Source organism: Sus scrofa, chromosome 9 (genome assembly GCF_054392235.1).
Source record: "Sus scrofa isolate SSC_HxYL_T2T_F1_AM1 chromosome 9, Sscrofa_HxYL_maternal_Yorkshire_Landrace_v2.0, whole genome shotgun sequence".
In the NCBI taxonomy this organism is placed as follows: domain Eukaryota; kingdom Metazoa; phylum Chordata; class Mammalia; order Artiodactyla; family Suidae; genus Sus; species Sus scrofa.
In genome coordinates this window covers 9959838-9974916 of record NC_139391.1, presented here as the reverse complement: position 1 = coordinate 9974916, position 15079 = coordinate 9959838, and the positions used below count along the sequence as shown (strand labels likewise).

The 15079-nt window shown below is 48.4% G+C and overlaps 1 protein-coding gene across 1 annotated transcript in view; it reads left to right on the top strand.

The window, feature by feature from the left end:
• The first annotated feature begins 13205 nt into the window (after window positions 1–13205).
• Window positions 13206–15079, top strand: part of MAP6 (microtubule associated protein 6) — a 90570-nt gene continuing 88696 nt past the window's right edge. Inside the window, exon 1 of the mRNA XM_021062525.2 lies at window positions 13206–14709. Coding sequence (XP_020918184.2) covers window positions 13808–14709 — 902 coding nt within the window. The 5' untranslated portion in view covers window positions 13206–13807. The remainder of the gene's footprint in view (window positions 14710–15079) is intronic.

Below are 15079 nucleotides of genomic sequence, written 5' to 3'. Positions count from 1 at the left end.
GAGTCTCCACGTGTTTGTGTTTTTTGCAGTTTTTTTCTTGTTGTTGATTTCCAGTCGTATAGCGTTGTGGTTGGAAAAAGATGCTTGATATGATTTCAATTTTCTTAAAGTTACTGAGGTTGGATTTGTAGCCCAGGATATGGTCAATCTTAGAGAATGTTCCATGTACATTTGAGAAGAATGTGTATTCTGTTGCTTTTGGATGGAATGTCCTATAAATATCTATTAAGTCCATCTGGTTTAATGCTTCATTCAGGGCCTGTGTTTCCTTATTGATTTTCTGTCTGGTTGATCTGTCCATTGATGTAAGTGGGGTGTTCAAGTCCCCCACTGTGATTGTGTTATTGTCGATTTCTCCTTTTAAGGTTGTTAGCAGTTGCCTTATATATGGTGGTGAACCTGTGTTGGGTGCGTAGATATTTAAAATTGTTATATCATCTTCTTGGATTGATCCTTTGACCATTATGTAATGTCCTTCTTTGTCCCTGAAAATATTCCTCATTTTAAAGTCTATTTTGTCTGATATGAGTATTGCTACTCCAGCTTTCTTTTGATCCCCGTTTGCATGAAATATTTTCTTCCATCCTTTCACTTTCAATTTGTATGTGTCCCTAGAAGTGAAGTGGGTCTCTTGAAGACAGCATATATAAGGATCTTGTTTTTGTATCCATTCAGCCAGCCTGTGTCTTTTGGTTGGGGTGTTTAGTCCATTCACATTTAAGGTAATTATTGATATGTATGTTCTTATTGCCATTTTATTAATTACTTTGGATTTGTTTTTGCTGCTGTTTTCCCTTTCCTTCTTCTCTTGTTCTTTTCTGCCTATAGAAGTTCCTTTAGTATTTGTTGTAAGGCTGGTTTAGTGTTGCTGAATTCTCTCAGCTTTTGCTTATCTGAGATTTTGATTTCTCCTTCAAATCTGAACGAGAGCCTTGCTGGGTAGAGTAATCTTGGTTGGAGGTTTTTTCCTTTCATCACGTTGAGTATATCATGCCACTCCCTTCTGGCCTGCAGAGTTTCTGTTGAAAAATCTGCCAATAGCCTTATCGGGGTTCCCTTGTATGTTATTTGTTTCTTTTCCCTAGCTGCTTTCAAGATTTTCTCTTTGTCTTTAATTTTGGTCAGTTTGATTAGTATGTGTCTCGGGGTGTTCCTCCTTGGGTTTATTTTGTATGGCACTTGTGCTTCCTGGATTTGAGTGAGTGATTCCTTCCCCATGTTAGGGAAGTTTTCAGCTATTAGCTCTTGGAATATTTTTTCTGTCTCCTTCTCTCTCTCTTCTCCTTCTGGCACCCCTATAATATGGATGTTGGTGCGTTTCACATTGTCCCAGAGTTCTCTGAGACTCTCTTCATTTGTTTTCAATCTTTTTTCTCTTTTCTGTTCTGCATCCGTAATTTCCACTAATCTGTCCTCCACCTCGCTTATTCGTTCTTCTGCCTCCTGTATTCTGCTGTTAGCTGCTTCTAGTGAATTTTTTATTTCAGTTATTGTATTTTGCATCTCTTCTTGTTTAAGTTTTATATCTTGTATCTCTTTGGTCAGTGTTTCCTGTAAGTTATCCATCTTTGCCTCCAGTTTATTTTCAATGTCTTGTATCTTCTTCAGCATCAACAGTCTAAAGTCTTTTTCCTGGAGGCTGAGAATCTCCTCATGGCTTAGCTGTTTTTCTGGGGTTTTTTCTTTCTCCCTCATCTGAGTTATAGTTCTCTGTTTTTTCATTTTTATAGGTTTTTGGTGCGGTGACCTTCTTACAGATAATAGAGTTGTAGCCTCTCTTACTTCTCATGTCTGCCCCCCTGTGGCTGAAGTCAGTATGGGGGCTTGGTGTAGGCTTCCTGATGGGAGGGGCTGATGCCTGCCCCCTGGTAGGAGGAGCCAATTCTAATCCCTCTGGTGGGTGGGGCTTAGTCTCTGGATGGGATTAGAGGCAGCTGTGTGCCAGGGGTCTTTAGGCAGCCTGTTTACTGAGAGGCAGGCTGTGATCCCACCTGGGTTGTTATTTGCCCTGGGGCTTCTCAGTAGCTGGCTGATGGGTGGGGCCAGATTTTCCCAAAATGGCCACCTCCAGAGAAAGGCAGCTGCTGAATATTCCTGAGAGCTTTGCCTTCAATGTCCTTCCCTCACAACAAGCCACATTCACCCGTTTTCCCAGGATGTCCTTTAAGAACTGCAGTCAGGTTTGACCCAGATTCCCTTGGAGACTTTGCTTTGCCCTGGGACTCAGTGCACGTGAAAGTCTGTGTGCGCCTTTTAAGAATAGGGTCTCCATTTCCCCCAGTCCCGTGGAGCTCTTGCGCACAAGCCCCACTGGCCTTCAATGCCAGATGCTCCGGGGCTCTTTCTTCCTGTGCCAGATACCCACACGTGAGAGTTTGATGTGTGGCTCAGAACTCTCACTCCTATAGGTGAGTCTCTGTGAATCAGTTAGTTTCCAGTCTGTGGAGCTTCCCACCCTGGAGGTATGGGGTTGTTTATATCACGAAATTGTCCCTCCTACCTCTTGATGTGGCCTCCTCTTTGTCTTCTGGAGTAGGGTATCTTTTTTAAGGTTTCCGATCCATTTTGGTGAAGTGTGCTCAATCTTTAGTTGTGAATTTCGTTGTTTTTAGGAGAGAAGTTGAGCTCCAGTCTTTCTATTCCACCATCTTAATCCTCTCAAGAAGACATTTCTCCCGGCCGCTGTAGTTCTGATTCGACCCCTAGCATGAGAACCTCTATATGGCCATGGGGGCGGCCCAAGAAAGCAAAAAAACAAAACAAACTGCAGTCATCCTGTAAAAGACCATGGCACAAACTTGGCCCACCCTCTTGCTGTCTACCAAAGCTTCACGTGGCTTTCTCCTAACAAGGGGCAATGCCTCAAGAAATCCAAGTCGAATACTGCCCAGTAAGCAAGAAGTCAGTTCTCCACATTGTCTTCCAATTACCACCACCGCCATCTTCATGTATCACCACCACCACCACCACCACCATCACTGTCACGTCATCACTGTCACCATCACCACCACCATCACCATCACTGTCACGTCATCACTGTCACCACCACCACCACCATCACTGTCACCACCACCACCACCATCACCACCACTGCCCACAGCAGCAGCGCCATCGTTACCACTCTCACTACCACCACCACCATTCCCATCATCCAGCCACCGTCACAAGTATCCGCTAGGCACCAGCAAGATACACCCTACAACGTTGCTGTGAGGTTAGCACTGTTATCTCTGTTTTCCAGGGAGAAGACTGGGGCTCAGATGGGATCACTGATTTTTTGCTTGTGTGTCTGCCTGTCTGCTATGTGCCAAACGCCGTCTCGGGAATAGAACAGAGTACCTGAGACAGGCAAGGTTCAGGACAGCTCGAAGGAGTTAACGGTCAAAGGTGGGGTGGAAAGCGGTGTAGCAAACAACAAGTAAAACGTTAGCGAGATCATAGCAGAGCGTAATGAGTGATAGGTTAAGGAAATACATAATGATGCAGGAGAAGTGAAGGATTTCACAGCAGGTAAGATGGCCAGGGAGGGCTTGTTCGAAGTCTCCTGAAGGATGAGAATAAGCTGTTCGATAATAGAACTAAAAGAAGAACATTCCAGCGGAGGAACCAGCAAGTGCAAAGACTCTGGGCTGGACAGAGCCTGGTGTGTTTCAGAAACAGGCAGGGGCCCAGTGGCTGGGGTGCAGTGAACAGCAGGAGACTCTCCAAGAGAAGGTTGTAAACAGACCTGGGCCAGGTCCTGCAGGGCCCGGAAGACCATGGTTAGGAGTCAGGTTTTTTTTTTTTTTTTTTTGTCTTTTTGTCTTTTTTTTGTTGTTGTTGCTGTTGTTGTTGTTGCTATTTCTTGGGCCACTCCCGCGGCATATGGAGGTTCCCAGGCTAGGGGTTGAATCGAAGCTGTAGCCACCGGCCTACGCCAGAGCCACAGCAACGCGGGATCCGAGCCGCGTCTGCAACCTACACCACAGCTCAAGGCAACGCCGGATCATTAACCCACTGAGCAAGGGCAGGGACCGAACCCGCAACCTCATGGTTCCTAGTCGGATTCGTTAACCACTGCGCCACAACGGGAACTCCAGAGTCAGGTTTTATTCCAAGAGCCCGGGAAGCCGCAGGAGAGTCTCAAACGGGAATGACACGATCCCTCCGGCAGGGGGCAAGGAGCTGCCCCTCCAAGCCCCAGGTGCAGAGGCCTCGGGTGCTTTATCTCAAGTCCTTAAGAAAGGGGTAACTCCTGCGCCATTTAAACTGTTAGAGCACTCAGAAAAGCAAAGCATCCTGCTGCTTTTTGTAAAGTCATCCTAACACTGTTAGCCACTCTGACAAAGAGGTGCAGCAAAGAGAAAACAATCCAAGGGTGTTTATCAGTTTTTGGTTTTTGGGTTTTGGGTTTTTTTGTCTTTTTTCTAGGGCCACACCCATGGCATATGAAGGTTCCCAGGCTAGGGGTCTAATGGGAGCTGTAGCCACTGGCCTACGCCAGAGCCATAGCAACATGGGATCCGAGCCACATCTGCAATCTACACCACAGCTCACCGGATCGTTAACCCACTGAGCAAGGGCAGGGACCGAACCCGCAACCTCATGGTTCCTAGTCGGATTCGTTAACCACTGCGCCACGACGGAAACTCCTATTTCCTTCTTTTTTATGGCTACTATAAGTATTAATACAAAAAGAGCCTTCAATTTTTAGTAAATACAATTCTGAAGCACATGGAAAGAATGACACACCACAGCCAAATTGGCATTATACCAAAAAAGCAAGAATGATTCAATATTAAAAATCTATATTATAATTAAATATATTGAAATATAAAAATGGAAAGGACATAGTCATCTCTGAAAAGACCATGGGTAGATTCATTTTACATTCATTATCCAAGGTAAAGACATTGGATAAATTCACCACATACTCTCTTTTTTTTTTTTTTTTTTTTTTTTTTTTTTTTTTTTGGCCTTTGTCTTTTTAGGGCCACACCCGCATCCTACGGAGGTTCCCAGGCTAGGGGTCAATTGGAGCTGTAGCTGCCGGCCTACACCACAGCCACAGCAACGTAGGATCTGAGCCACATCTTTGACCTACACCACAGCTCATGGCAACACCAGATCCTTAACCCACTGAGCGAGGCCAGGGATCGAACCCACATTCTCATGGATACTAGTCAGGTTCGTTAACCACTGAGCCACGATGGGAACTCAAAATTCACCACATACTCTCAATTTTTTAAAAAAATTGTAAATAAAATTGGAGTAAGTGGATAGTTTCTAAATATATTATGCCAAAAATCAACAATGATCATGCTCAATGTGAAATGCTGAGAACATTTTCATCAAAGTCAAGAATAATTCTAGGGGCACATTAGGCACACCTGGATAAGAGAAAGAAGTGAGGGGTATAAATAAGAAAGAAGGAGGCAAAACTGTCATTTTTGTGAACATTAAGTTCAAGATCATCTAGAAACTATTAAAACCAATTAGAGAATTTAGTATGGCTGCTGAATAGAGACCAATACATGCAAAACTTCAACAATTACGTGAAAGATGTGAGTTTTAAATACGTGATTTCAAAGAAGAGCATGAAAGTATGTTCAACATCATTAGCCCCCAGGGAAGTGGAAATTAAAATGATGATAGATAGTGGAGTTCCCATCGTGGTTCAGTGGTAACAAACCCAACTTGTATCCATGAAGACTCTGGTTCAATCCCTGGCCTCGCTCAGTGGGTTAATGGTCCAGCAGCATTGCCGTAAGCTGGGGTGTAGGTCACAGACATAACTCGGATCCCACATGTCTGTGGCTGTGGTGTGGGCAGGCTCCTACAGCTCCAATTCAACCCCTACCCTGGGAACCTCCATATGCAGTGGGTTCGGGCCTAAAAAGACAAAAATAAATAAATAAATAATACTGGCGGGAGTGAAAAATGATGCAGCCACTCTGGAAAACAAATGGCAGCTGCTTAAAAAGTTAAACATACGCTCACCATATACCCTGTAAATGTACTCCTGTGCATTTATGCTAGAGAAATGAAAACACGTTCACAGAAAAACTTGTATGGGCATGCATGTTCATAGCAGCTTTGTTTGTAATCTCCCCAAACTGGAAATAACCCTTCCATGGGTGAGTGGTTAAACCAAAGGAATAATATTCATCAGTAAGAAAGAACAAACTGGGGTTCCTGCTGTGGCGCGGTGGGTTAAGGATCTGACTGCAGGAGTTCCCGTCGTGGTGCAGCAGAAACAAATCCAACTAGGAACCATGAGGACAAAGGTTCGATCCCTGGCCTCACTCAGTGGGTTAGGGATCCGGCATTGCCATGAGCTGTGATGTAGGTTGCAGATGCGGCTCAGATCTGGCGTGTCGGTGGCTGTGGTATAGGCCAGTAGCTGTAGCTCCGATTCCACCCCTAGGCTGGGAACTTCCATATGCCACAGGTGCAGCCCCAAACCAGCCAAAACAACAACAACAAAAACCCAACTGGTATCCATGAGGATGCAGGTTCAATCCCTGGCCTCACTCAGTGGGTTAGGATCTGGCATTGCTGTAAATGCAGTGTAGATCACAGATAGGGCTCGGATCTGGCATTGCTGTGGCTGTGGCATAAGCTGGCAGCTGTAACTCCAGTATTTTGTCTTGTTTTTGTTTTCCTTTGTGGGTAGATTTTTAACTTCTGATTCAACTTGTCAAAGTATTTAAGTTTTCTATTCCTTAAATCGGTTTTAGTAAGACATACTTTGTCCTAAGAAAATTTTTTATTTCCCCTGGGCATGTTAGCTGTGTATTGCTGCATAACAAATTACTCCAATAAAACTTCAACAGTCCCAATCAAAATCCTAGCAAATTATTTTATGGATATCAATAAACTAATTCTAAAGTTTGTATGGCAAAGACCCAGAACAGCCACCACAAAAAGAACAACGTTGGAAGTTTGGCACTACTTTACTACAAGACTTACTGTAAAGCTAGAATAATCAAGACAGTGTCACGTTGGCAAAAGAAGAGACAGATCAATGGAACAGAATAGAGAGGCCCAAAATAGGTCCATGTAAGTAGGGTTAACTGATCCTTTGACAAAGGAACAGAGGCAATACAATGGAAAAGAGATAAGATAGCCATCTGAAAAGTGATGCTGGAACAATGGACAGCCGCATGGCAAAAAAATGAATCTAGACATAGATTTACACCCTTTGAAAAAATTGACCCAAAATGGATCATAGGGAATTCCCTTCATGGCTCAGTGGTTAATGAACCCGATTAACCTAGGATCTATGAGGATTCAGGTTCAATCCCTGGCCTTGCTCGGTGGGTTAAGGATCTGGCATTGCCATGAGCTGTGGTATAGGTCTCAGACTCAGCTCTGATCCCACGTTGCTGTGGCTGTGGTGTAAGCTGGCAGCTGTAGCTCCAATTTGACCCCTAGCCTGGGAATTTCCGTATGCTGCAGGTGTGGCCCTAAAAACAAAATAGCAAAAAACTCTCTCTGATGATAGTAGTGGACTTGTGCATTTTTTTCTTAAAATTCTGTCCGGTTTTTCAGTATATGTTTTAAAGCTGTATTGTTAGATACAAACTATGTCACATGTTTCTGGTGAATTGTTTCTTCTATTTTTATGTGATAACCCTTCATTCTCATACCCAATAATGCTTTTTGGTTTATGATCAATTTGTCTGATATTACTATAACGGTGCTAGCTTTCTTTGGGTTTGTATTTATCCACTACACCTTTTCCCATCACTTTTTGTGCATATTTATATGTCGTTATGTTTCAGTATGTCTCCTGCAACAGGTATAGTTGCATTTTCTTTGTTTAGTATTTTTCTCCAATCTGACATTCTCTTTTAACTGAAATGTTTTGATCATTTACCTTTACTTCAATCACTAGTATATTTGGAAATATTCCCTCCACCTTCCACTCTATTTTCTATTTGCTGTGTTTCTTTGCTTATTTTTACCTTTTTCTGGCCTTAATAAAGTTATCTATATTCCCTTTTCTCTCTCTCTCTCTCTCTCTCTCTTTTTTTTAAGGCCATTCCCTCGGCATATGGAGGTTCCCAAGCTAGGGGTCAAATCGGAGCTGTAGCCACTGGCCTACACCACAGCCACAGCAAAACAGGAACCAAGCCGAGTCTGTGACCTACACCACAGCTCATGGCAACGCCAAATCCTTAACCCATGGAGCGAGGCCAGGGATCGAACTTGCGTCCTCACGGATGCTAGTCAGATTGGTTTCCTCTGAGCCATGACGGGAACTCCGCCTTTTCTTTCTCTCAAGGTACATCTTTAAGTGAATGAACGCTTTAGGTTAATAAATCAATCAGTATATCTACTCTCCTCAAAAACAACTAAAGACATTGGAACACTTCCACTCTGATCACTCCTATCTACATGGTTTTATTTGCCAGTGTTGTAGTTCCACTGTGCTTTCATGTACCTCAAATTAGTTCGCATATGGCCAGACCCCTACACTCAGATGAATAAAAGACTAAACAGGAGTTCCCGTCGTGGCGCAGTGGTTAACGAATCCGACTAGGAACCATGAGGTTGCGGGTTCGGTCCCTGCCCTTGCTTGGTGGCATCGCGTGAGCTGTGGTGGTGTAGGTTGCAGATGCGGCTCGGATTCCGCGATGCTGTGGCTCTGGCGTAGGCTGGCGGCTACAGCTCTGATTAGACCCCTAGCCTGGGAACCTCCATATGCCATGGGAGTGGCCCAAAGAAATAGCAAAAAGACAAAATAATAATAATAAAATAAAATTAAAAAAAAAAAAAAGACTAAACAGAGACCCAGAGCAGTAGTTCAAACAAGACAGAAGTGTCTTCCTTCCTTCCTTCCTTCCTTCCTTCTTTCTTTCCTTCTTTTTCCTTTTTTTGCTTTTTAGGGCCACCCCCACAGCATATGGAGATTCCCAGGCTAAGGATCCAATCAGAGCTAAAGCTGCAGACCTACACCACAGCCATATCAAAACCAGATCCGAGCCATGTCCATGACCTACACCGCAGCTCACGGCAATGCCAGATCCTTAACCCCCCGAGCGGAGCTAGGCATTGAACCCGCAACTTCATGGATACTAGTCAGATTCATTTCCACTGTGTCACAACGGGAACGCCAAGAAGTGTATTTCTTTCTCACATAACAGTGGTCCAGGGCTGCTGAGGGAGCTCAATCCTAGGACGTCACCCAAGAGAGGTTTCCTCAATCTTGTTCTTTACCCTCCATACCCAGGACTAAATCCTGGCACCAGAACAATCTTACCCACCACATCATAGTCACCTTAAGCCCCAGATGATAATTCATCTCTACTGTGTCCACAATCTACCACCAAGGGAAGGAGAGAGATGAAGTTGAACCCAAGCACCTTTTTTTTTTTTTTTTTTTTGGCCACACCCATGACATGTGGAAGTTCCTGGACCAGGGATTGATCCCAAGCCACAGCAGTGACCCAGGTCACTGCAGTGACACCACCAGATCCCTAGGCGGTGCCACTAGGGAACTCCCCAAGCAACTTCCTAAAGTGACTAGAAGTGCATGCTTTTGCCCTTGGCTGCAGAGAAGTTGGAAAATGTCTTCTCTGCTTGGTGACCAAGAGCCCAACTAAAACTTGGAGGCTTCTCTTCCTAAAGGGAAGAAGGAGCGAATGAGCTTGGAACAAACTGCAATCTTCCATAGACATCACCGGCATCCTGCGTTTTCTTCTAATTTTCTCTGTGTTCACCTCAACCTTAGGCAGGCAGCCTCCCCCAGGGATGGCAAAGATGGTGGCTAACACCATTAGCCTCCTGGTCTCCCGTGGAGCAATTTGGTGAGAAGGAGAATGGCTCTGATTAGGAATCCCAGCTTAAGCCTAGGATTTCCTCCAGTTGGTCCAGTGTGAATCACATGTCAATCACTTAACTAGTCACTTTGACCAGTGGGATGCAGTGCCTGGTAGACAGGTGTGGGTCACATAATCACCCCTGGAAGTTGGACTGAGTAGAGTTAACCCCACTCAAATAATGTGGACTGCAATTAGAAAAGGGGCAGTCTCCAAAAGACAAAAGATGAGGTGTTATTATGATGAGAATGGATGCTAAGCAGGCCACATAACAACCGTTAGACTTGATAACGCCATTGGATGTTTCAAGGAGTTTGTACAATTGAACTCTTTTTTTTTTTTTTTTTTTTTTAAGGGCTGCACCCCAGGCATATGTAAGTTCCCAGGCTAGGGGTTGAATCAGAGATGCAGCTGCCAGGCTGTGCCAAATCCGAGCCAGGTCTGAACTGCATCTGCGACCTGCACTGCAGTTTGTAGCAATACCGGATCCTTTAACCTACTGATGAGCGAGGCCAGGTTATGAACCTGCATCTTCATGGATACTAGTCAGATTCTCTTTTTGTGTCTTTTTAGGGCCCTACCCGTGGCATATGGAGGTTCCCAGTCTAGGGGTCGAATCGGAGCCGCAATTGCTGGCCTCCACCACAGCCACAGCAACACGGGATCCAAGCTGTGTCTGCTACCTACACCAAAGCTCAGGCAATGCCAGATCCTTAACCCACTGAGCAAAGACAGGGGTCGAACCCGCAGCCTAAGGTTACTAGTCTGATTGTTTCCACTTCGCCACAACAGTAACTCCACTCGTCAGATTCTTAACCGGCTGAGCCACAATGGGAATTCTGAACATTTTTTTTTAATTAAGGATTTTATTTTATTTATTTTGACCACGGAATTTCCGGGGCCGGGGGTCAAACCCATATCACAGCAGCAACGCAAGCCACAGCCATAACAATGCTGGATCCTTTTCCTGCTGAGCCACCAGGCAACTCCCAATGCAATATGTTTTAAAATTCCAAATGCAGGACTGTGGAAGGTGATATTGAAGATGAAGTTGCTGGAGCGTTCGCTCACACTTCTGCTAGGAGAGCTCCTACTTATCTGTCATTAGCCATTCATTCAGCACCTTGTGCACGAACGTCTCTTTTACTGACCTTACTGTTTGCTAATTATTTATATATCTGTCTCCCAGCCCTTCTATAACACACCCCTCTGAGTGAGGACTTCCCTGGAGCTAGAATCCATCTGTCTTTCCCAGTGCCCACTTCCACAGAGTGGGCATCTAAATGAAGGACAGCTGAGTCACAGTGACTCTCAATGCCCCCCCCACTCCATTTGCTAGCCCCTCTTTTTATCTTTGGAAATCATTATTGGAAAGACACATCAGCCGAATCCCAAGGAGTTCTGCAGAATCGGGGAGTGGAAGGGTGAGACCAGATTCTTTTGTTTACAGAAATGATCTCTGTAACGATAGGAACACAGTGTCAGGCATCATTTTATTTATGAAACTCAAATCAAATCACTGAGAGGCACAGACCCCAGTAGGAGGAAGTTCAGCTGATAATTGAATAATCAGAGCTGTCTTCTCATCCTGTTTGATTCTACGATTTTTAAAAAGCTGTATTTTGCAATCAATTCCCAATCTAAACACATAAATGACCTTTTCCCCCTTAAGCACCCAGGCCCCCAGCTTAACTGATGCTGAAAACCCACCTATACTGGAGAGAAACAGAGAAAACTCGGCCTACATTGGAGAGAAACTAGAGACAGGGAGTGGAAGACGGTGCCTGAGACGCAAATAGAGGGACATCAAGGAGACACTCAGAAAAACAAGAGGTCTTCCTGCAAACGGTGTCCACGTTGCTGGCCTGCTTGGAAAGCTCCACATCTGGGTTTCCTGGGTGGGTCCTGTGAATACTAATACTGAGCCATTGCTATATTCCGGATGTTGTCATAAGCGCTTTCAGTGATTAGCTCATTTTAATTCTTAGAATAAGCTTGGGAGTTGAGACTGGCACCCTCATTCTTTTTTTGTCCTTTTGCCATTTCTTAAGCTGCTCCCGCGGCACATGGAGATTCCCAGGCCAGGGGTCGAATTGGAGCTGTAGCCGACAGCCTACACCAGAGCCACAGCAACGCAGGATCCGAGCCGCATCCGTGACCTACACCACAGCTCACGGCAATGCCAGATCCTTAACCCACGGAGCAAGGCCAGGGATCGAACCGGCAACCTCATGGTTCCTAGTCGGACTCGTTAACCGCTGAGCCACGACAGGAACTCCCACCCTCATTCTTAGATGAAACTAAAGGTCAGAAGGTCACAGTGATGTGCCCATGACCATGAGCTAAGGTGAGCAGAAGTCAGGATTTGGATCCTCTGGGATCTGATTTGACTCAAAGCTTCTGCTCTGAGTCCTTAACTATTTTCACAAAATCACTTGGATGTAGCTATTATTTCTTCCTTTCTGTAGATGAGGAGATGGGGTCCAAGGATGACCCAACTTGCCCAAGTGACACGAGTAGGAAGTCATCCGAGCCAAAGTTGGAATGTATGACTCCAAAATTTTTCTGCCTCCCAGGTAGAAGTAGAGGAAGGGCCTGGGGCCAGCAACAAGTCAGAAAGCTGCTGCATGGCAGCCCCTACCCTCTCCCAGGACTCTGTCTTCCTGTTTTCCAACACTCCAACCTTCCCACTTAGACACCTTTCAAGAATCTTCTCACTGCTTCTCCTCCAGTGTGGCCCCCAGCATGAACAGGGGCTGGGTGGTTCTTGAGAGGCTCTAAGACATCCCCTCCCCCAAGGGTCCCCTAGCAAGGGAATAGCTAAGCTACCACCAGTCTGGGGGTTCCCATCCCCACGCATCTGTGCAAAGGCTGTGCGTAAGACTGACAAGTGCTTGTATCAGAAGCCAGCCAAAGAGGTTCAAATCCAGCCCAGAGACTTTGGCCAATAACAGAAGCTCCCTTTTTAAAAAGAATCTGTTCTGGGACAGACATTTCACTAGGGGTTTCCTCCATATGTTTAAATTGAATTCCCACCCTCTTTCCCCTATAATTGATCCTACTTCACTCACAAACACAGAGAGAGACGGAGAGAATGGAGCCTGAGGCTCCCAGTTGGGGAAACAGCCAGTGTAAGGACAGCAGGTCATAAGGAGCCTGGGCCTTGAACCCACCCAGGCCCCAGACTGTGCTGTTGCCTAGGAGCAGAAGAGGGAGGAGCCGCCAGATCAGGGGGAGGAGGGGAGGGAGGCCGAGCTCCCAGCAGCGCGTGCTGACGACAGCAGGTGATTTTTTTTCTGCAGCGCGCTTTCTCTCAGCATCTTCCCTGGATTCGTTTCTCCCCGCCCGCCCGCCCCCCACGCTGAGCGACAGAAAAGGGTGGGGCCGCGTCCCTGCAGCAGAGACGGCGGCGGCGGCAGCTGCAGCATCACTGGGAGCAGCGGCGGCGGCAGCAATGCTCTGTCTCCTCGAGAGGTGATCGCCTCCGAGCCCTGCTAGGTGGCCAGCTGCGACAGGACGCCGGCTGAAAGAAGAGAGAGCCTTGTCCGCAGCAACTGCGGCCACACTACTCGGCCCTTTCTCTGCGCCATGGCTTAAACCCGCAGCCACTTCGCCTCGCGTAGCCTCGCCTGGCTGGGGTCTGCGCGCCGCCGCAGCCGCAGGGAGGGGCGAATCCCAGACGCCCTCGCCGGGAGACCCGGGACGCGGTGTCTCACGCTGCGGTGCCCGCAGCAGACCGCGCTCCAGTGACCTTTGCGGTGGCTCCTGAAGGCGTTTACAGCTGGGAATCCAGGGACTTTACAGACTTTATCTCAGCGATAGCGCTGCCCGCCCGACCTTCCCGGGTGCTCCCTGAAGGAGGAGGACGCGGTAGCTCAGGCTACCAAGGAAAACACGGTGGGAATCAGATTGGCCGCTCGAGGGCCAGGGAACTGGGGGAGATTAGGGACTTGCTTTAGAATCTAGCAAGAAGAGGGAGGGCCAGTTCTGCAGCGAGCATCATGGCGTGGCCGTGCATCACGCGTGCCTGCTGCATCGCCCGCTTCTGGAACCAGCTGGACAAGGCGGACATAGCTGTGCCGCTGGTTTTCACCAAGTACTCGGAGGCCACCGAGCACCCCGGCGCCCCGCCGCCGCTCCAGCAGCCGGCGCAGCCGGCGCCCGCGCCCCCCTCGGCGCGCGCGGTCGCCATAGAAACGCAGCCGGCCCAGGGCGACGGGGATGCGGTTGCCCGGGCAACAGGGCCTGCGCCGGGGCCTAGCGGCGAACGCGAGACCGGGGCAGCCTTCGGCCGGAGCGGGCCAAGCCAGGGCTCTGGTTCCGGCTCCACCTCCAGTGCAGGCCCTGCGGACTCAGTGATGCGGCAGGACTACCGCGCCTGGAAGGTGCAACGGCCCGAGCCGAGCTGCCGTCCGCGCAGCGAGTACCAGCCCTCAGACGCACCCTTTGAGCGCGAGACCCAGTACCAGAAGGACTTCCGCGCCTGGCCGCTGCCGCGCCGCGGGGACCACCCGTGGATCCCCAAGCCCGTGCAGATTGCCACGTCCTCCCAGGCGGCGGCGCCGGTGCTCGGGGCGCCCCAGCGCCGGCCGCAGAGCCAGGAGCGCTGGCCTGTGCAGGCCGCCGCCGAGGCCTCGGAGCAAGAGGCTGCCCCTGGTGGAGCAGGTGGCCTTGCGGCTGGAAAGGCGTCCGGTGGGGACGAGCGCGACACACGCAGAAAGCCCGGGCCCGCCTGGATGGTGCGTCGCGCCGAGGCGCTGGGGCAGGAGCCGTCGCCGTTGCCCTTAGCCCAGGCCCTGGTCCCAGCCGCGGGCCCGGAGGTGGGCAAGGGGCGTGCGGCGGCCGACGCCCTCAACAGGCAAATCCGCGAGGAGGTGGCGAGTGCAGTGGGGAGCTCCTACAGGTGAGACGCGGCCCGCAGCTCCCGCCACCCTGCTGGTCACCCTTTCCCTCTCCCACAGATTCTCCACATCGCAGACCTCACTGTTAGCCTCCCTCTCGCACCCTCTCCCCAGCTCCGGCCCGCGCCCATGGCTTTCTGGCTCTTTCTTTTGTGAAAGCTGTTAGTGTTATCCATCCCAGCTGCCAAAGTCTTTGGCTTCACCACCTCATCCCCATCCCCGCCCCACCCACGTGCCTGCCTGCCCGCCCAACCGAGACCTTTGCAATGTCTTCACTGCTGCGCTTCCATTCTGCCCCACCCAGCTCACCAGCTGCGTTAGCCTGGCTGCTGCCCCTTACTGGCTCAGCTGCCGCCCAAGGGCCTCGGTGCC